Here is a 21190-nt window from a genome sequence, read left to right as displayed (position 1 = left end):
GTCATAAGAGAAGTTCCGCCTCTCCTGGCCAAAGCTCAGAGGCCAGTCAGTCTCCTTCTCCCCCGCCTTTGAGTCTTGAGCAGCATCACGTCCTCCTGGACGCCTTCCCTCCACTGAGGCAGGTGCCCCCTTCGGTGCCGCCCCGAGTTCCAGCTGTCAGAGCACTTCTAGGCCAGTAGGTTTGTATGCCCCGTCCTACCCCCGTACAATGGCTGGCACGTGGTGCTAGCTGAATGACTGATGCCCACATTGCTTTCATGCTGCTGGAGACACTTGAATAATAGATAAAAAGATCCCGCTCCTCTTATAGATGTTCCAGAGAATGTGGTAGCAGCTTCCGGGCCTTCCAGTCTAGCCCCAGCCTGTGGCCACTTCTCCTGAGCCAGGGGACTCTTCCCCAGCCAGGTACAGCCTTCCATGAATCCCTCACCTGGGGGCTATCTACTGTCAGCACAGAGCCTGCTTTGGATCCTCGGCGCCCCCCCCCCCCCGCCCCTCCCCAGCTTGTTTTCCTCATGCTAGCTCTCTCTCTCTCTTTCAAAACTAAACATTAAAAAAAAAAAAAAAAAGAATTGGTATGAATCCCTCACCTGGGCCTTGGGACTCTGTTCCTAAACAGCCCCCTAGTTGTCCTTCCCTGCCCTGTGCAGAAGCTTGAAAGAGGGTGAAAGGGGACTGCATTAAAGGAGGTCACACAAAGGGACATTTACCTGAGAGGGTAACTACCATCCTCACACTAAACCTTGTAGATTTAGGAACCTGGACACTGTTTGGAAGGATGCTGTCTTCTTAGCCTGTGAGTTCTCTTATTTGTGTGCAGGCAGGTTGCACATTCTTTGTTCAGAAATATCAATACCTTTCAGTCCAGTCTGACTTTGGCCTAAGGCCATTCTGACTTTTAAGGCTAATTAGCTGCTAAGCCGAGATTCAAACCCAGGGGGCCTGACTCCAGAGGCCTTGCTCACCACCTCTGTACCCTACTGCTTTGTCGCACTCAGGTTCTTTTCTTGTGCTGAAGAGGTTTAGGCTGTTAGAAAAATGTACATATGTCTCTAGGATCAAATGCCTTAAATCTGTCCTCGTCTTTTCTTGCCTTGAAAAAAAAAAAAAAAAAAGCTAGTTTTAAAAACAGCGAGAGAGAATGATGATTAAGAAGTATTACTGTAGTTTGGGCTTTTAACAAACAGTGATAGTATCTGCTCATCTTAGAAACGTATAAAGATAACCACTAGTAGAACAAACAGAATGCGTCATCTTCAAACCAGTGAACGGATGCACGTGTTAAGGTTCTTCGTTGCAAAAAACAGCCAACGACTCTGGCCGACTCAAGAAGAAAAGGAATTTATTGAAAGGCTCCCAGTAGCTCACAACAGCAACAGGAAGGCCAGGACAGCTGGCAGAGCAAAAAAGGGCAGAAACCAAGGAGCCTGGGTGACGGGAGCTCCAGGAACCAGCCCGGACGGGATGCTGCTGTTGGCACTGTGGGCCTGGACACATCTGCCCCTGTTGTCACGGGTCTTAGGATCACTTGCTCCAGACAGGAGTCCCATGTCAGATCAGCCAAGCTGCCTGAGGGCGAGTCATGGGCCACTTGGTGATGTCAGCGGTAGAGTGTCCGGAACCCTTCCAGTGTCTGCAGTGGGAGCCTGGGTTTGGTCTCTTGACGAGGGTCATACTCTGAGGGACTCCTGGCCCACACACACACCAGGAATGCGGTAAATATGCCAGGAAGCTCCCAAAAGGCAGCTCCTCTCTACAAGGAAGTCCTGGGACAAAGAAAACTTGGCGGATCCATTAGAAGGGAACATGGGGAAGGAAGAGTCTGAGAAGTATACAACACGAGGTGGGTCCCCACACGTCAGGACTGATTTGGAAATACCATCTGACTATGTAGCAATAGATGTGAAGTGCCGTGTCCTTCACATTTTCTTTCTTTTTTTTTTTTCTTAGTTTATTTATTTCTTTTGAGAGCGTATGCAGGAGGGGCAGAGAGAGAGAGTCCCTAGCACTGTGGAGCCTGATGCGGGGCTCAAACTCACCAACCATGAGATCATGGCCTGAACCAAAATCCAGAGTTGAACACTTAACTGACTGAGCCACCAGGCGGCCCCTGTCCTTTACATTTTCTGAATAGATACTTAAAAGAAGGAAGAGTGGGGAAAATGCAGCTTTGTTTGTTGAGACTAGTCTTGGGACTGTGAATTCCCAGAGAAAATAAACCTTCTGAGAAGGATGATTCCAGCATGTTCACCTTGGCGCTTAGAGATTCTGGCATAGAAGGTTGTGTGTGACCTGGCAGAGAAGGACCATGGGATGTAGGACACATCCGAAGGGAGGTGAAGATGGGAGGAAGCTGATGAAGTGGAGGAAAGCAGAGCAGTCGAGAACGAGGAAGGCTGGCTGAGGTAGAAGAATAAATCTATCATAGGGGAAGAGCAGGAAGGAGGCTGTCATGGTCAAGAGTTCCCCCTTCCAGAAATGGAAAAACTCCTGGAGGTCCTGGGAGGGAGGAGGTCACCAAGGAACCAAGAGGCGGGGTGGAGGAGAGGTCTCCAGAGCTGAAGGAAAGATCGGGAACTGAAACAGGGCAGCAGTGGGACATCCATGTGGACTTCGATGCCTCCCAGGATAATGGCAAGAGTGGAATAGATGGAGGGGTGCCTGGGTGGCTCGGTCGGTTAAGCGTCCGACTTCGGCTCACGTCATGACCTGAAGGTTTGTGAGTTTGAGCCCCGCATCGGGCTCTCTGCTGTCAGCACACAGCCACTTCAGATCCCCTGTCCCCCTCTTTCTCTGGCCTTCCCCCTCACGCATGTGCACTCTCTCTTTTTTAAAAAAGGAGTGGAGTAGATAGGAAGTGGAGAGAGCCCCAGCTCTTGAACACAGAGGAGGAGGGATGTGGGTGACCGTAGCCAGGAGGGGGAGGTGGCTCGAGCCCCAGAAACCCCAGACACTTAAGAAGAGTTGGGGACCCCTGGCCTGGGAGTAGCCCCGGGCGCTCCGGGGAACGCTGCCCCACCCTGACCGGTGCAGAAGGGCCTGCCGCAGGGGACTCACTGCCGGGGAGTGGGATCCTGCTGGCTGGCCTTTCCACCTCCATCCCTTTTGCTCCAGGGCAGAGCCCAGAGTGGTTTTTTTCCACTTTCCATGGTAACTGGTGACCTGTGACAAATGGGACCCAGCCACTGACACGTTGGGGAGACACTTGAGAGACAGGCATCGAGTTTACACTAAGGGGAGCCATGCCTTCTGATAAGTCACATCTCCACCTTCCCCAGTCAGCCCAGCACTGCTCTGCAGCAAACCTCCCATAACCGCACACTGGCCCAAGCTCCTCGGGACCATAGGTCATCTCTGACAGTCGCTTGAGAGAGGTCCCTGGGAGCCCACGGTTAGTCTTTGGGAACCGCAGGCTCCAGCCTGGAGTCCGGGGCCTGGCTGCTGCCCCTGGCCAGCCCGGAGCCCCGGGAGCTCACTTCAGAGGCGACCTTCTGTGCTGCTTCTTTTCACAAGCCCCTCTCTCTGAAGGCCCCCGTCTGTCTTCCACACAGTGGTTACCTCGGGAGAGTAAAGCTATGGGTGGTCTCTAACTTTCCTCTTTTCCTTTAGACTTAATCCTTCCTCCCTTCCTCCCTTCTCCCTTCCTCCCTTCCTTCCTGTGCTGAGAGAGAATGTGAGCAGAGGAGGGGCAGAGGGAGAGGGAGAGGGACAGAGAGAATCCCAAGCAGGCTCTACACCCAGTGTTGAGCCCGACGCAGGGCTCCATCTCATGACTTGACCCAAAATCAAGACTCGGATGATTAACTGACTGAGCCACCCAGGCACCCCTAGCCTTAATCCTTTCTTTAAAAAAAAAAAAATTGTGGCAAAATACACATAACATAAAATTTACCATCTTAACCATTTAAGGGTGCAGTTCAGTATTAAGTACAGTCACACTGTTGGGCAACCAATCTCCAGAACGTTCTCATCTTGCAAAACTGAAACCCTGTACCCGTTAAACAACTCCCCGTTTCCCCCTCCTGCCAGCCCCAGCAAAGATGGTCTTTAATTACTTAAAATTCATTCATTTTTGCTTATCTGTACTTTCCAATTTTTCTACCAAGAGCATTCGAAATTTTTATAATTGAATTTCAAAACCTCCAGAACATTGTGCACAACCCTGTACAATCTCTCCACATCATGGGGAGAACCTGGGCAAACAGACCTGCGTCACGCCGCCTTCTTCACTCTGGGCACCTGCAGCACCCGCCAGGGAGGCTGGGAGTCCTCCCACAGCAGTCCTGTCTCAGGAAGGGGATGGGGTCCACAGACTTGTAACAGGTCAAGTTCCAGAAACCGAGTGGGTCCTGACTGAGCACGGCGCCAGCCCCCAAGCATTTGGGATGGGGCTCATTTCAGGACTTACATACTTACCCCTGGTCGCTCTTCCCTCACTGAGCCCCAGGCAAAACTATCTTCACGGTCACTCCTTGCCCTTGGTTGGCCCATGTGTCTTACCTCCGGAATCCTCTGGTCAGCCAGGCCCGGGTTCTGCCCACCTCAGGCCCCCCAACCAGCCCACGTGGAGGCGAGGACTGAGGCAGTCAGGGGCCTCGCTCACACGCTGGCCCTCAGTTGCTGTCAAGCAAAGAACATGCCTAGGGTGGCTCTCAGTGCAGTGGCAGGGGCGGGGGGTGGGGGGTGGCGCGGACAGGGAGGTCAGGGAGGGAGTAGGAGCTGGAGGGTGGTGAGGAAATACAGAGTAATTTCTGCCTTGTCGATCCTGGGTCTTCCATCAGTTTTGTTACAAGCAGTGACTTAAGCACACGCACCAAAAAACTGCGGCTAAAGTCAAAGTGTGACACTGTACAATGTCAGGGCCCCTCTTATTTTGCAAACAAGGGACCAAGGCTTGGAAAGGTGATGTCACGCTGCAAGGTGGTGGCAGCAGGGCTGAGACCAGAACCAGGTCCCCCGGATCCCCGGCACCCCTGCCACCCAGCGACTCCACCAGGGGGAGATCCAGAGCAGAACGAGCTGACCGGGGGCCACGGAGGGCCAGGCTGGAGGGGGCCCCGGGTACAGACCAAGAGCTGAGAGGGCCGGAACGGGCCGGAACCTGCAGAATCTCAACGAGAAGTGGGAAGGAAAGGTGGGACCCAATGAAAACATTTCAGAAAATGGGAGTGAGGGGTGGGAGGGAGGGGAGAGTGGGTGATGGGTACTGAGGAGGGCACCTTTTGGGATGAGCGCTGGGTGTTGTATGGAAACCAATTTGACAATAAACTTCATATATTGAAAAAAAATAAACAATTAAAATTAAAATAAAAAAAAAATGGGGGTGAGGTTGGGGGAGAGCCCAGATGGAGGCTGGCTCCGCCAGTTAACCAGCTGCCATGTTTCTGTAGAAGAAGGGCTTTGCCTGTGGGCCTGGGGCTCTGGAGGGCAGATAGCAACGTTATATTCCTTCCAAAACTTGGGTGGGGGTAGGAATCACCGAGGTGCCAGTCAGAGTTGAGAGGCTGAAGTGGGGACGGGCACAAAGGGGGACAGGCCACGAAGACACCCCAGCAGAAGAAGGCGAGTGTGGCTCCCAAAACTGCGTGTGGCACTCTGGTCTCTCTGGGTGTAGCTGCTTCGAGGCTCCGCTCAGAAGGGGTCAGTCTCTTGCTGCCCCTCTCGGCCACCATTCTCAGTCAGAGGGTGGGCCCTGGTGCCCGGTCACACAGGGTGCTGCCCATGGTCACCCTGCTGAGGCTGTGGGAGTTGTGGCAGGGCCTGTGGTAGCGGCGCCGGGCCCCCAAGCACAGGGCTTCCTGGAAAGTCTCCCTGAAACGGCTCGACATGAGGTTGTAAAGCACAGGGTTAATGGCGGAGCTGAGGTAGAAGAAGACGCCGGAGATAATATGCACGTACTGGAAGGCCAGGTACACGCCCTCGGTCCAGCTGGACACAAAGCTCCACATGAGGCGATCGACGTGGAAAGGGGCCCAGCAGACTCCAAACACCACGACCAGCACGACTGCAGGGACACAGAGGGGAGACTTTGGTGCCTGCCAGAGTCCTCTCAACTAACCGCCTTCCCTGGGCTTCAGTGTAGGCTGCCCACTCTCACCTTCCCACCCCCGCCCGTCGTCCATATGGAAGTTTCTAGAAGTTTGCCCGCCCTGGCCTCATCACCCCTTTCAGAGAGGTTGGTCCCACCGCTGTCACTGACAGGGCAGTGGGCATGTGCTCTACCCCCCTTCCCCCCGCCCCCCAGCCACAGTCAACTGGACCGGGTGTGGACATCTGAGCCAAACTGGCCCGGTCTGGCTCTCTCACCACAGAGTTTGGAACTAGGTGACTCTAAGAGTTCACCCAGCTTCCCAGAGCTTCCCTCCAGCTGTGGTGTTGACCAGCCACGCCCTTCCTGGGGTCTCTTTCATGGGCTTGCCTCGATTTCTGTTTATTTCTTGTGTTTGCTTCTGTGACTGTCTATCTTTCCCCTGCAGTGCCTTCCCCACCACACCCCAGCACGGTTTTCCCTCCTAATCCAGGATTTCAATCAGGATGCTGCTTACAATATCCCCACCAGGCCCTCAGAAAGTAAAGGTGGGGGAAGGAGCCGGGGAGGTGGGGAAAGGAGAAAGCCAGAGCCCCAGGCCAGCAAGCAAGGCAGGCTTAAGGAAGCACCCCAACTTCCCAGGGGGAGAGCCATCCCAGCTGAGCAGACTTGACCCCCATGGGACAAGGAAGTAAGTAGAAAGCAGAGGCAGAATGGGCAGGGAGCAGGTTGTCTGCAGTGCAGGCCTCACAGAGCTGAGGGGCAAGCATGGAACTCTGGGGTCAGCCTCATTTTAGGGAGCAGCACAAGTGGCCTTGGGCTCTGGGACACTTTCTGGAGGACACGATGAGTGGGTCTCTCCCTGGGAATGGGGCAGTCCCCTATATAATCCCATGGCTTTGACCAGGGTCTCACTAGCTCTGTCTTGCCCTGGCTCACCCCACCTACCCGATTCAGACCCTGCTAGGGTAGGGCAGGATGGGGACGAAATCAGTGATTGGCTTAGTGTCATTTTGTCTGGCTTCCCCAGGGCCACTGTTTTTGAAAAAGAGCCAGATCTAGATGACAGTAACACCCAGAGCCTCAACCCAGCTGGGCTTGCCACGGCCTGCCCCAATCCACACTTCTGCCCTGACCTTCACAAATATGCCCCCTGATGAGACTCTTTTAGACAGCAGTGGCCATTCCTGTGGTCCCCTAGGAACCAGAGATATAGCATGGAGGGAATTTATCATCTTGCCTCTCCAACACCTTGCTCCCCTACTTTGGGGAATTTTGCTCCCCCCAGATCCCACCACGTGAATCCATGGGGACTGCAAACCTCAGCATCCTGCACTCTGGGCCAGGGGCGGGCTGTGACCTAAGCCCACCAATCGGAATCCTTCCCTGGGATTTTTCAACAGCCATTAAGGGAAGAGGGCAGTTCCTCAAGAAAGGGGAGTTCTGTGCCCATGGCCATGCCTCCCAGGCTGCTATAGGGAAGGACAAAGCCAAGACGTGTTTAGGAGCAAAGATGGGAGACCTGGAGATCCAGCTGCCACAAACAGCTCTGCCGTCCTGGAACCCAGCCACATGCCCCGGCCCTGTCTGTGGTTTGATTCCATGAACCAGCACCAGCTTCTGCACAGGCCTCCAAGCTGAGAAGGACCCTAGGCTTCGTGGCTTAGTTTATGCTCGATTATTGCTGTCTGGACAGTCTTTTTTTCTTTTCATGTTTCTTTATTTATTTTGAGAGAGAGAGATTTAGAGCACGAGTGGGGGGCGGGCAGTGAGAGAAGGAGAGAGGAGAGAGAGAATCCCAAGCAGGCTCCACACCTTCAGCGCAGAGCCCAACGCGGGGCTCAAACCCACGAACTGTGAGATCATGACCTGAGCCAAAACCAAGAGTCAGACGCTTAACCGACTGAGCCACCGAGGTGCCCCGCTTGCCTGGACGGTCTTAATGATTTTTGAACAAGGGACCCCAAATTTTCATTTCACACTGGACCCCACAAATTATGTGGCCCATCCTGCCATTTATCTTTGAGTTTCTTACAGAGCAATCGCACAGGTGCGTGCACACACACAGGGCGGCATGGGCGGCAGCGGTGACGACCCCAAACTTCACACTCAGCCCCCATCTCAAACCCAGACACTCAGCCCCCAGGTCCTGGAAGCTCTAGCCCCTTACCCAGGGCCTGGCTCAGTCCCTCTTCCCCGCCGCAACACTTACACAGCATCTTGGTCACCTGTGTCCGACCCTGATCCTGCGGCCGCTGAAACCTGCGGCTCTCGCTGGACTTGGCCCTGCCCCCGGCCTCCTGCCTGAGCAGCAGCAGTCTCTCCCGCTGCAGCCGAAGCCCGATGAGCAGATAGAGCACGCTGATGGTGGCCATAGGCAAACAGAAGAAGAACAGAGTGGTGATTTGCACCACCAGGTTGTAGAGGGCCCGCGAGCGGACCAAGGTGCACACAGCTGAGTGGGGCACCGTGCCCCGGCAGGGCACCTCCAGATGCTGGATGCCGTGCAGGCTGGCGTTAGGCAGAGAGCACAGCACGGCGAGGCCCCAGATGGCTCCGAGTACGCGGCGCACGTGGACCCGAGTCATCGTGGATCTGGCCTGCAGCGGGTGCACCACGGCCACGTAGCGCTCCACACTCAGGGCGGTGACATTGAGCACCGAGGCCAGGCAGACCGTCTCGAAGAGCAGCGTGCGGAAGTAGCAGCCACCAGCGCCCAGCAGGAAGGGGTAGTTGTGCCACATCTCATAGAGCTCCAGGGGCAGGCCCACGAGCAGCACCAGCAGGTCCGACACAGCGAGGCTGAGGAGGTAATAGTTGGTGGGCGTGCGCATGGCCTTGTGGCGCAGGATGACCGTGCAGGTCAGCCCGTTGCCCACGGCGCCCACCACGAAGATCAGCAGGTACGTGGCGCAGATGGGCACGAACAGCTCCGTCTGCCGGGGGCCCCGGTACTTGAGTCTCAGTTCCTCATCGGTCAGGTTCAAGTCCTCAGGGCCAAAGACCCCCCAGGCCCTACTGCCATTGCAGGGCACCGGGCTCCCTGCCTCCGTCGGGGACATGTCTCCAGGGAGGAAGGAGCAGTTGAAGCAGAGAGGAGTCTGTGGAACAGAAGAGAGAGACCCCCCCGGAAACATCACTCAGAGATCCCTGGTAATTCATTAAACCAAAGGTGCCGGCGACACTAGGAGGAAGGTTATCTTACGTACCACTGAGAAACAAAAAACCGTCATCCGTTGTAAGGTGTGTTAACAATTTCAGAGATGTAAAAATGTACATCTTGGAAACGATAAAAAGCGGGACTCGGTCGGAGCGCCTGGGTGGCTCAGTTGCTTAAACGTCCAACTTTGGCTCAGGTCATGATCTGGCAGTTTGTGGGTTCGGGCCCCGCGTCGGGCGCTGTGCTGACAGCTCAGAGCCTGGAGCCTGCTTCAGATCCTGTGTCTCCCTTTCTCTTGGCCCCTCCCCCACTCACACTCCGTCTCTGTCTCTCAAAAATGAATAAACATTGGGGCGCCTGGGTGGCTCAGTCGGTTAAGCGTCCGACTTCGGCTCAGGTCACGATCTTGCTGTCCATGAGTTCGAGCCCCGCGTCAGGCTCTGTGCTGACAGCTCAGAGCCTGGAGCCTGTTTCAGATTCTGTGTCTCCCTCTCTCTCTGACCCTCCCCCATTCATGCTCTGTCTCTCTCTGTCTCAAAAATAAATAAACGTTAAAAAAAATTTTTTTTTAAATGAATAAATATTAAGAAAAAATTTTTAAAAAGCAGGACTCAGTTATAAATTTCACAATCCACCGAAGCTTTAAATAAACAATGGATCCTCCAGAGCATGGGCTTTGCGGTCAGCAGTCTCCCCTTGGGTCTGTCCCCTTTCAAGCCCTGGACTTTGGGAGAGAGACTCAGTTTGGGCATCTGTAAAATGGGCACAACATGCAGTATCTTATCAGTACGATTTTTGAGAACAAGGTCTCTGGAAGCAACCGCCCGGATTCAAATCCAACTCCTCAGTTCTGGGCTGTGTGGCCATTTGTAGGGGAACCTTTCTGTCTCCTTATTACAAGGATGCAGGGAGTTTAAGCTACAAAAGGTATTAGCTCAGGGCCTGCCTGACACACAGAAGGGCCCGGTTATCAGCCATCTCTCAGGGAGGACTGAGTCATTGTGGGGACGAAGCGAGGGGGTCAAAGGCTAAAAACTAGAATGCTAACCCCACAGCTGGTTCGTGTTCCTGTTTCCTATCACCTGCACTGTTAAACGTTGAAATATTTGACAACCGTGACCCTGCTAGTTCTGGGGCTCCCTCTCCTCTGTTGGGTCCCTATCTCTGCCAGTCCATGGGATATAGTGGTAAGGACCCAGACCACAGAGCCAAACATGCTGCTTTGGGGTCAGACGCCAACTCTGCTACACTCTAGCTGTGACCTCACCTCACTGTGCCTCAGTCTCCTCATCTGTGAAACGGGGGTGTCCACAAAGCTTACCCCCTAATTTCTGTGAAGATTAAGTGAGGGAACACCTATCAAGTTGTAAGGGGTGTGCCTGGCACGTTTTAGGTGCTCGAGATCAATGCATAGGAACATTATCCTTACTTCCCACGTGGAAACGGAAGATTAGTCCAAGGGAGGGGCACCTGGCCGACTCAGTAGGTAGAGGGTGCAGGGTTGCGAGCGTGGGCCCCACACTGAGTGTGGAGATCACTCAAAAATAAAATATTTTAAAAAACAAATGTAAAAAAGAACCGTCCAAGGGAGATGGGACAGGGGCCGAAACAAGATTCGGCTGGGCAGATGGTTTGGTGGGACAGGCCGGGAGCTGGGGACTGTCCTCCTTAGGCTTTTTGCCAAGCCCGCCATCACCACCACCCCTCTCCTCAGGGCAACCTCGGATTTTCAAGCTCTCTTCCTGGATCCTCTCCCTATTCCATCACCTACATTTCCTCTTGCCAACGGGGGCTTGGGGCATCCCCGTTGCCCATGTACCTGCGCGGCCACATTTCAACTTTCGTTCTAGGTCCTTTTCTGTCCCAGACCCCAAGAATTCTTAATCCGGAATGTCTTCCTCCTCACCAGAACCTCCACCCAGAAGTCTCCCCCAGCCTCCCTGCCAGTCCCACACCTGATCCCCGAACCCTGGGATGGAACGCATTTTCACCCATCCAGGCGGTTCACCTGCCTGCCTCCCAGGCTGGGGGCAAGAGCCGAGCAGGCAGCCGCGGGGAGGAGCTGGGGACCCGCAGGCGCCGAGCAGGGTTCGAGGGAGAATCTCTGCGCCACCGGGAACGGTCGCAGCGCCCGTGGCCGGCAAAAAGACAGAAATAACCCGGAGGCTGCGAGTCCTCCGGGAAGGGGGGCGCCTCCGATCCCTACGGCCCTGGGGAGACCCTCTGTGCGCGCTTCCCAGTCCCGCGCCCCAGCCCCAGGCCACCCGCGCGCCCCGTCCAGCCGCCCGCGCCCTTGGCCTCGGCGGTGTCGCGTTCACCTACCCTCCCGTAAGCGGCTGGAGACATCGAGGCGCGCGGCGGCCGGCGGAGACCGACGCCCAGACGCGGCGCCAGGAACCAGCCGACTGGAGGCTGGACGGCGACCGGCCCCCGAGTAGCCCTTCCCGTCGCCCCGCCTGTAGTCTGGGCGACCCGAAAGGGACCGCCACCAGGGGGCGGTGCTCCCCCCGCATCGCTGGACCCAGACACCCTCATCTGGGGTCCCCACACCCACCCCTAGTTGTTTCCAGGCGTCTGGCGCGACACTCCCAGGAGCACCATTATCGAACTCCCACGGAACCCTAACGGAACCCTCACAACAACCCCTTTACAAATGAGAAAACCGAGCCTCAGAGACACGAAGCGCGAGTGGTCTGGCTCTCACACCCTTGCCAGGGTCTCCAGCGTGCTCTGACCCTAACTCCTTATTATGGGGTCTCTCCAGCCCCCGCCTCCTCCTGCCGCACATTTCAGACGCACCTGAAAGTCCACGTGCCCCAAAGGGTCTCCTCTCCCTCTCTGGGGCCCCAAGTCCCAGGGCAACAGTCTCCACCCCTCTCCCTAGGGTTCCCGGCCCCTGAGCATCTCCTCCTGCCCTCCCAGGACTTCTGCCTGCTGCGGGAGCCTCCGTCCTCCCTCCAGTCTGTCCTCCCACTGCCCAGTGGGAGCCCCCAACACCTCACTCCTCTGCTGGAAAACCTCCCCAGCCACCCACCTCACTTCCTTCTGAAAAAGAACATACCAAAGTCTAGCTTGGTGTTGGACCCCATGCCCCACTTGCCTTCCTGCCTCCCCCCACTATATTCCCTCACCCCCAAATACCCTCCCTCTCATCCATTCAAATGTTTCTCCATCCCTCTCACCCCACCGCAGGGTGCCCAAGGGGGAAGGAGGGAACTGTAAGGGAAGACTCATGAGTGCTGGGATCCCAGCCTCCTCCTGCTCCCAGAAGCTGTAGACAGGTGAACTCCAGCAGGGAGCCCCTTCCCTGCTCTGTCCCTTCCTCCAACCAGCTCCTTAGCTGGAAGTTATTTCATTAGGAACTTTCTAGGGAGCCTACATACATGGATCTTGCAGACCCTGGGCCTCTTCCCAGGGTCTGATTCATTTAGTCTGGGCAGGGTCCAGCAACCTTCATTTTCGAGGAACACCCTCCAGGGAGCCCCAAACCTAAGAATCACACTTTGAGAAGCACTGGAAGGGGTTAAATACCAAGTCCCAGGACCCAGAAGGGCTGCCTGAGCAGTGTGAATGGGAAAGAGATCAGCCCCTCTGTGCCTTGACTCTCCTTCCCGGTGGAATGTGTAACCATGTGTTCCTTGAAACATCAGTGCAAAGATTTAGCACAGGGCTGGCATGCAGCCAGCACTCAAAAAAGTCTATGTAACGACAAGTGGAGGTGTGACCTTCTTCCCCCCAGACTTTCCCTGCCTCCCCTTCCCCCATGAGTCACTGTCTGGCCTTGGGAACTGGGAGTCAGACCCTCTCAGAGCTTCCACAAGCCCTGCCTTCCCAGGAACCCCACGTGTAAACACAACCCCAGGCACAGGGAAATTGTAGGCCAGTGCAGGGGCAGATGTCCTTGGGGAAAAGAATCCTAGGGTGTCCCTGAGAATTAACTACTCCACCCCAGATGAGTGACCCCACCCAGAACCTTCAAGGTCCAAGCTGCTATTATATCAGAGGAGCGTTGAAGGGTAGGCAGCATCACTGGGAAACAGCCCACCATGGGGTCAGGGTGGTACTTAGCATGTGATGAGCATTGTCAACCCCTGCCCCCATCACTGGAATCACACTCCCACCACACACACCACTTTGCATACACCCTGAGCATCCTGAAACCCACTGTGGACTCATTGGAGGTGCTCCGAGCCGAGGAAAGGAAAAGGAAGGACCTATTTCTGCCTGACAGAGACACAATGGTTCCTGCCAATAGGAATTCTTTAGCTGGCTGCATCATTCACAACATTAACTGAAATCAAAGACCATGCCAGGCTAAAAGACAGGGGTAGCCCCCCCAAAAGGGGAGGCCCAATGGCCATCATGGCTATAGCCACCCCTGCACTGTTCAGAGGGCCCTGGGTGTCCCAGCCTCAGGCCTGAGCTCAAGACCGCCATGGCAGCATGTCCCATCGGAACTGATGGTAGGTATGCTGCTGCCTCCCTGCTCCATCCTGAGGGAGCTTCTCCAGGGCCACGTTCGCTGGGGTACTGCAGGGCTGAAGCCTGGAGTAAATGCATCTTAGGTTTTCTGGGTATACATTTCAGTCTCCTGGCCTGGCTGGTGGGCATCTGCCCAGACCAGGGTGTTAAGGGCCCCACTGTGCACAATCGCAAATGCCTCAGGGGTCTACGGGAGACCTCTCAGGTCCTGGAGTCTGTGCAGGGCTCGCAGGGCCTGAAGTACATGATTAGCTCCATAGCCTTTCCTCACCCTGCTGAGAGCCACAGAAGGGCAGCTGCCCCAAGTCAAGTCTTCACCGGCACCACCTGAGCAGCTTCTGGAACATTCACCATTCACCCCCACCCCTCCCCCTGCTCTACTGCCTACAGGGACCAGACAAGGAGGATGAGATGAGCTTGGGGACACCAAGGTATTGGATGGGAGAGAGGAATTGTTCTGAAGGCAGTGGGGACAGCCCAGAGTCCACCAGTAATCAGGCTCAGCAAACATGGAGAGCTGGGCATAGCAAACATTTGGAGTGGGGAGAGTGCCCATGCTTACCTAGGAACTTCTCCACGTCAGACACCTGTCACCTGGCTCTGCTGGGCTGGACCCGGGCCAGGCCAGGGCTAAGGGAGAGAGGAGGAAAGGTCTGAGTCCCTTCAGAGTGGGGGAGGGTTCCCCAGTGCAGGGGCTGGGATTGCACCTCAGTAAGCCATGCAGCCTGTGTGTGGTCATCTGCACTCCCCAAGTCCCCCGGCCTGGATCCACTCACAGAAACCAGCACACTTCCCAAGGAGTGAGAAGGCAAAGGAAGGCAAGGAAGAGTGAGGCCTGGATGAGAATCCTTGCTTGTACTGCCACAAACTGGCTGTGTGGCCTTAGACAAGCCTCTGTGCACTCCAGACACCGGCTTCCTGGTCTGTAAAAGAGCAAGAACAGCACTTACTTCTCTAGATGCTAAGTGAGATAATGTGGGTTAAAACACCTAGGGTTGACACACTCAAGAAATGGTAACCGTAACTGTGCTCAGAATTCTCTGAAAGACACTAGAAAGCTGCCAGGAGTCAGGGCTGGGGCGGAAGCTAGAGAACAGAAAAGCTTGCTCAGCAGGGCTTGGAAGGGCAAGGTCCCCAACATCCTAGGGCAGGAAAGCTACTCCCCAGTGAGAAGAAGGAAAACACAAACTTATGGGGAACCTGGCCACAGTGCAGGAGGCCCAGGCCCTGCAGTTGGACCTCGGGGACCAGCGGCCAAGACCTCCAGTTAGCATCGCCTCTGCCTCTCCTGCCCACGGAGAGGGCCACTTGGGACTAATTGTCTGGCTTCTTGCCGTCTGAGGGCCATGCGGCCTGTCTCTGAACCATCCCGGTCTCTCGGGCAGGGGCTGGGCTACAGAGTCAGTCCACTTGTGGCCAAAGGGAGGACAGACTCAGGTGGCACATCGAGAGGGCCAGAAAATGCCTTGGTCTCTCTTGTCCTGAGTCTGTGTGTCCTTCATCCCACCCCGGGGTGGGGCTAGTTGTCACTGGTGCTCCTGGCACCTGCTTGTCCACACAGCCTTCTCAGTTAACCGCAGGGAGGCCCCTCCCGGGATCTTCCCTGTTATGAATGCTCACGGTTAGTTCATAACCAAAGCTCCTGACCTCCTTCCAGTGACTGCTGTCAGAGGGCTTAGGGACTCGTTAGTCACATGGGTTTGCTGTGTCTACCTTAGTGTTTTTGTCTTCCCTTTGAGTTTTTTTATACCGGCATAATCTGAGAGTCAATTGCAGCCATAATGCCCCTTCACCACTAAATACGTCAACTCTGGTTTAGTTTCAGTGTCCCATGAATATCATTAATTCCACCTGGGAGGAGTAATCGCTTCTCATTTAGCACGTCTGATAATAGAAAGCAGACGACTTTTAGTTAGTCTGAGTACTGTTTTATATTTTATCATGGTTATTGCCATTCCCAAGGCCTCCATAGTCAACAGATACAAAAGCAGTAAATATTCGAAGTGCTGGCAAACAGACGCTCAGGATTCCAAAGGATATAACATGAAATAAATTTCAAAACCTGCAGGTAGTGGAAAAAGGACAGTTGCTCATGCATATGGAATGAATCTTTCTAGAGTTATCATGAGGTAAGTGAAAAATGCCGGGCATATCAACCAGCAACCATGAGACGTGGGGCAAGGGACGGAACACAGGGACACTGGGAGTATGCGGTGGAGGGCTGGACCCCAGTGTGGACACAGCAGGCCCCAAGTAAAAAGAAGGCAGGAATCTGAGCACTTGAAGGCAGTGGGCCAAGAGATGCCGCTACCGAAATTCTGGTTGCAAACGATAGCGGGCTCCTGTGCACAATGTAAGGATCTTGGTTTGCAAATAACCAAACTGGCTCTAATTAAGGCAGAATTTCCTGGAGACTATCAGGTAGCTGGAGGACCAGGGAGGCTGTTCGGTGTGGCCCACCGCCCCAGGCATGTAGCCAAAAGGCCTGGGGGTGTGGCCCTACATCTTCCGGATGCTTGCCCTGGGCTGGGACCACATCCCTACTTTTTAAGGCACTTGCCTGGACTTCCTGCCCCGGGTGAGGCTTGAGATGCCCTGAAGTGAAGTTGGATCTGACCCCGGTGTTCTCACTGCTTGGGACAGGTGAGCCTTCTGGAGTGGAGAAGGGCAGATTCCCATTGCGTGGATCATTGCTGGCAGACAGCCCGAGTGCCACGCAGCTGAGACAAAGCGCATGGGTCCCTGCCACTCACAGGTTCAAGGCCTCTTCAAATGCACCAACATCAGAAAAAGGGGCCAGCAGCTCATGTGGGCACAGTGGGACACAACTTTGGGGGTGGGGAGTGGCTTGTCTAAAAGGCTCACTGAGCCGACAAAACCTTTTTGGAAAATGATGCCCAGGAGAACATGCATCTGCAGGGAAAATAAGAGATTGCAGATTTTAAAACTCGGAAAGACCAGCTCACCCTCCTACTTGGGGAAACCACATCCAAGAACTGAAAGTTTAAACCTTTTCTGATCTTTTTGGACTCAAAAAAAAAAAAATCAGACTTATAAACAGCCTGTTCTCAAGTAGCAAAATGTCTGTTACTCTTGCCAGCTGCCTTAAGATGGAGGTTATGACAAACTGGCCTTAAACACAAGGAAGCAGTGAGTCTGAAACATTGAATAACTTGTCCAAGGTCCTGTAGCTAACAAGTGCTGGAGGTGGGATTTGGGACTAAGTTTATCCAAATAAAAAACTTTCCACCTTTTACTCTATGGTTCTGACACTACATCCCCCATTTCCAAAGACAATCAAATTTCAAGAGTCTGGACTCAAAAATTTTTTTAATGTTTATTTTTGAGAGAGAGAGACAGAGACAGAGAGACAGAGTGCAAGCAGGAGAGGAGCAGAGAGAGAGACACACACAGAATCCAAAGCAGACTTGAGGCTCTGAGCTGTCAGCACAGAGCCCAACGCAGGGCTCGAACCCATGAACTGTGAGATCATGACCTGAGCCAAAGTCAGGCGCTTAACTGACTGAGCCACCCAGGTGCCCCTCAAGAGTCTAGACTTAAAAATAAATGTCCACATGCATTATTCATCCCCTCAGAGACTGGATTTTTGTGGCCATGCCTAGCCTGGTTCCCCTTCTCAAGCCCATGTTGCCTCTCCCTCGCTGGGTTATGAGTTGTCTTCAAGAACCGCCCTGCCTGGTTCTTAGTGGCCCTGAACTGCTTAGAAGTGTCACTTTCCATGGGCTGGTCTGTTCCCTCCATGTTCCCAGCCCATGGGCAGCTACTGAGTGCCTTTCCCTGGAGAGCAGCATCGGTACCCATTTGGCTTTGGAACTTTTGGAAAAAATTCAAGAGTTTCCTAGTTAGGGCTTGGTGCCTCCCAAGGGGTTAGGACGTGTGGTTGCAGCTCAGAGGCTGTGAGGTGAGTTTCCAAGGATGCAGTTTTATAACCTCTGTTCTGAAGCTCTTGGGGAGGGGTGCATGTTGCTTAGACTTTCTATGCCTCAGTTTCCTCATCCGTAAAGCGGAAATGACAACAGACCTACTCATGAAGTCATGAGAGGATTAAATGAAATAAGGATGTAGAGTGCCCAGAAAGCACTTAGCTGGCACCTGATAACTATTTTTCAAATAAAAGAAAGTAGGTGCATGTCTCAGAAGCTTGGTACCTCTTGAGCAAAAATGAAGGGATTTTTAGTATTTCTCTTCTGAGGCAGCAAGAGACAATAATGTAGAGGCTTCTCCACCCCCTGGGAGGAGAAGTACGCAGAGAGAGACAGAGGGCCAGAGGAGTTACAGGAAGGAGGCAGGCCCCATCCCCGTGTAGGTGGCCCGACAGGCCCTGTCCACCCTCAGGCTAGCATCCTGCCTTCCGGCCACTCATGTTCCCATGAACTTCTCAAGTGTGTTTGTGTGCAAGCACTGTAAACAAAGATGGAAACAGCAGGCTGCAATAAGCAGGCCTTTATTAGGGCAGAACCAGTTCAGTCAGGCTGAACCCCTCTCCCTCAGGAAAGGGACCCAGGAGGACCCCAGCCCCCACCTGGCTCCAGGCTGGCTCTTTCCCCGAGCAGAGGTCATTGTGCGGTGAAAGAGGGCGGCTGCAGCAAAAGCAAGGACTTGGATGTGTGACCTTGGACGAGTCCCTTCCCTCCCCTGACCTCAGCTTCCTAGTCTGCAGAAGGGGGACACGTAGTCCCCTCCATGGAGTTGAGGACGGAAGAACAGGTTGAGGTTCTCCCGCAGCCCCCCACCCTGCCGTGGCCAGCGTGCAACTCACGGGCTGGGGAGTGAAGCAGGGCCTGGCGGGAGGGGCGGCTGTGTTCCGAGTCTCTTCCTGCGTCTGATTCTGAAGTGAACAGTGGTTACCTCTGGGGGTTGGTTAGGGTGGGAGGAGGAGGGGAGTTAGAAATTTGTTTCAACAGTCAAATTTGTTCCTCCTATTTTTTTTTTTTTTTTTTTCATTTTAAAGTGCAGTTCCTTGGGGGCGCCTGGGTGGCTCAGTCAGTTAAGCGTCCGACTTCAGCTCAGGTCATGATCTCAGGGCTCCTGAGGTGGAGCCCCCCGTCGGGCTCTGTGCTGACAGCTCCGAGCCTGGAGCCTGCTTCGGATTCTGTGTCTCCCCCTCTCTCTGTCCCTCCTCCTCTCATTCTCTTTCTCTCTCTCTCTCAAAAATAAACATTTAAATAAATAAAATTAAATAAACAAACGAATAAATAAATAAATAAATAAATGCAGTTCTTTGGAGCACCTGAGTGGCTCAGTGGGTTGAGCACACAATTCTTGATTTCAGCTCAGGTCATGATCCCAGGGTCATTCCTCCAATTCCAATCTAACCAACAACGGCATTCATCCCCTTTCGTTCATCCCTCCCTGAGAGTGAGAAACGTGCCTTTTGTTATTTTCAGCATATTTATTGGTAGGGTCGACCCCCCCCCCCCCGAGTGTGTAACCAGTCTTCCACGCTGCCACCCTTTGCAGACCCCTCCTCACCCTCTCTAAGCCTCTAAGTTGTCCCCGCTTCTCCCCACGTTTATCTGGGAGGCATACAGGACACCCTCCTCGCCGCACGCAGCCTCTCAGATAGAGGGGAACAGGCTTCCTCGCCAAGGATGAGAATTACAGCATTACCGGAGACAAACCTGGCAGCAGGTACCAAAATATAGAGATGTCTCTCTCTCTCTCTCTCTCTCTCTCTCTCTCTCTCTCTCTGGCCCTGCAACTCTACCTCTAAAAATGTATGAAAAAGAGTCCACCTGCGGTCCTGACGGCTCCAGGTGCGTTCACCCCGCCCAGCTCCTGCCCGTGACCGCCACGGCCGAAACTGCCCAGGGGTCCCCACCCCGCTGCTGAGATGGCCACGTGCTCCTGCCATGAGGAGGCTCAGAGGCTGAACGACAGCGCCAGCTCTTCCTGTCCAAGGTGCTGAGGGAGGAAGACAGCACACAGTGCGTGAACCGCAAGCTCAAAGGTCCTCCATGGGCTTCCTGGAATATTGGTGTGTTTATTTGCATCAGATGTGCTGGAATCCATAGAAATCTTGGGGTTCATTTATCCAAGGTCAAGTCAGTCAACCTAGACGCAGTGGACACCAGGACAGATACAGGGCATGCGAGAGATATGGGAAATAGTAAAGCAAGACTATTCTATACAGCCAATCTTCCAGGGAACTTTCGAAGACCACGGGTAGATCAAGCAGTGGAATTTTTTTTTTTTTTTGTCAGAGACGAATATGAAAAGAAGAAATACTACGATAAAATGCAATATTGGGGGGGCGCCTGGGTGGCTCGGTCGGTTAAGCATCCGACTTCGGCTCAGGTCATGATCTCGCAGTCTGTGAGTTCGAGCCCCGCGTCGGGCTCTGTGCTGACAGCTCAGAGCCTGGAGCCTGTTTCAGATTCTGTGTCTCCCTCTCTCTGACCCTCCCCCGTTCATGCTCTGTCTCTCTCTGTCTCAAAAATAAACATTAAAAAATTTTTTTTTTAAAAATGCAATATTGGGGCACCTGGGTGTCTCAGTCGGTTGAACATCCAACTTCAGCTCAGGTCACGATCTCACAGTTTGTGGGTTCGGGCCCCGTGTCGGGCTCTGTGCTGACAGCTCAGAGCCTGGAGCCTGCTTCAGATTCTCTGTCCCCTTCTCTCCCTGCCCCTCACCAGCTCATACTCTGTCTCTCTCTCTGTCTCTCAAAAATAAATTAACATTAAAAAAATTTTGAAAATAAAAGTACCAGCGCTAAAAAAGTCGCAGAGCCCACTGCCAACCTTTTAGGACCTGATGGCGCTGCTGAGGCACCAGTGACCGATGGGAACATAACCGCGCTGCCAGCCCTGAGTGATGATCTGGACACCTTTGGACCAATGACTTCGAATCCCTTACCTCCAACCGTCTACGGCCCCAGCTCCGGGGACGTCCTCTATACCTGCTGCTGCCACTCTGTCTACGTTAATATCTGGGGTGCTCGATCTGTTCACTCAGCAAGCTACAAAGTCAGAAGAGGTGGGGAAGAAGCGACGCTCCAAAGACTCCATCTTCTCTCTGTGTGGAACCGTTCGGCAGAAGAGTACTCCTGGTGTGCTTATGGGACCCACAAATATGCCATTTGCCTCCCGAGCACCGTCTGTCTTTCAAGGCTTTCCATCGACGGGCACGCCTGTGCCTCCACCTGCAGCTCCTGGTCTTCTAGGAAATGTGATGGGACAGAGCGCCAGCCTGATGGTGGGCATGCCCAGGCCCAGCGGGTCTATGGGAAACACATGAACCGGTGTGATGTCACTTCCTTCAAATGTGGTCGGCCCCCAAGGAGGAACCGTAGGACAGAGGGGCACACCCTCGGGTGAGCTTGGCCTGCCGCAAGCTCAACGGCCCCAGTAGAACCTCTCGCAGATGAATCAGCAAATGACTGGCACGGGTATCAGTAGCACGAACCCTGCAGTGGGTTTTGGCCAGCCCCCAACACAACAGCAGGCTGGCCAGGAAGCTCATCCGTTCAGACTCTCGGCACACAGCTGTGGAAATGA

General features: G+C 54.1%; 1 protein-coding gene and 2 pseudogenes across 1 annotated transcript; 2 read left to right on the top strand and 1 right to left on the bottom strand.

The window, feature by feature from the left end:
- Positions 1 to 5231: 5231 nt before the first annotated feature.
- Positions 5232 to 11723, bottom strand: NMUR1 (neuromedin U receptor 1). The gene is made up of 3 exons (XM_060624124.3): positions 11511 to 11723; positions 8241 to 9129; positions 5232 to 6004 (listed from the first exon to the last, which is right to left on the bottom strand). Exons 1-3 carry the CDS (start codon positions 11721 to 11723, stop codon positions 5679 to 5681), a joined length of 1428 nt encoding a protein of 475 aa, XP_060480107.1. The 3' UTR covers positions 5232 to 5678.
- Positions 11724 to 19524: 7801 nt separating this feature from the next.
- On the top strand, positions 19525 to 20104 carry LOC144612743 (stromal membrane-associated protein 1 pseudogene; annotated as a pseudogene).
- Positions 20105 to 20410: 306 nt separating this feature from the next.
- On the top strand, positions 20411 to 21190 carry LOC132671078 (stromal membrane-associated protein 1 pseudogene; annotated as a pseudogene).

This window comes from Panthera onca, chromosome C1 (genome assembly GCF_046562875.1).
Source record: "Panthera onca isolate mPanOnc1 chromosome C1, mPanOnc1 haplotype 2, whole genome shotgun sequence".
NCBI classification, from domain to species: Eukaryota; Metazoa; Chordata; class Mammalia; order Carnivora; family Felidae; genus Panthera; species Panthera onca.
This window is presented reverse-complemented; position numbering and strand designations above follow the sequence as displayed.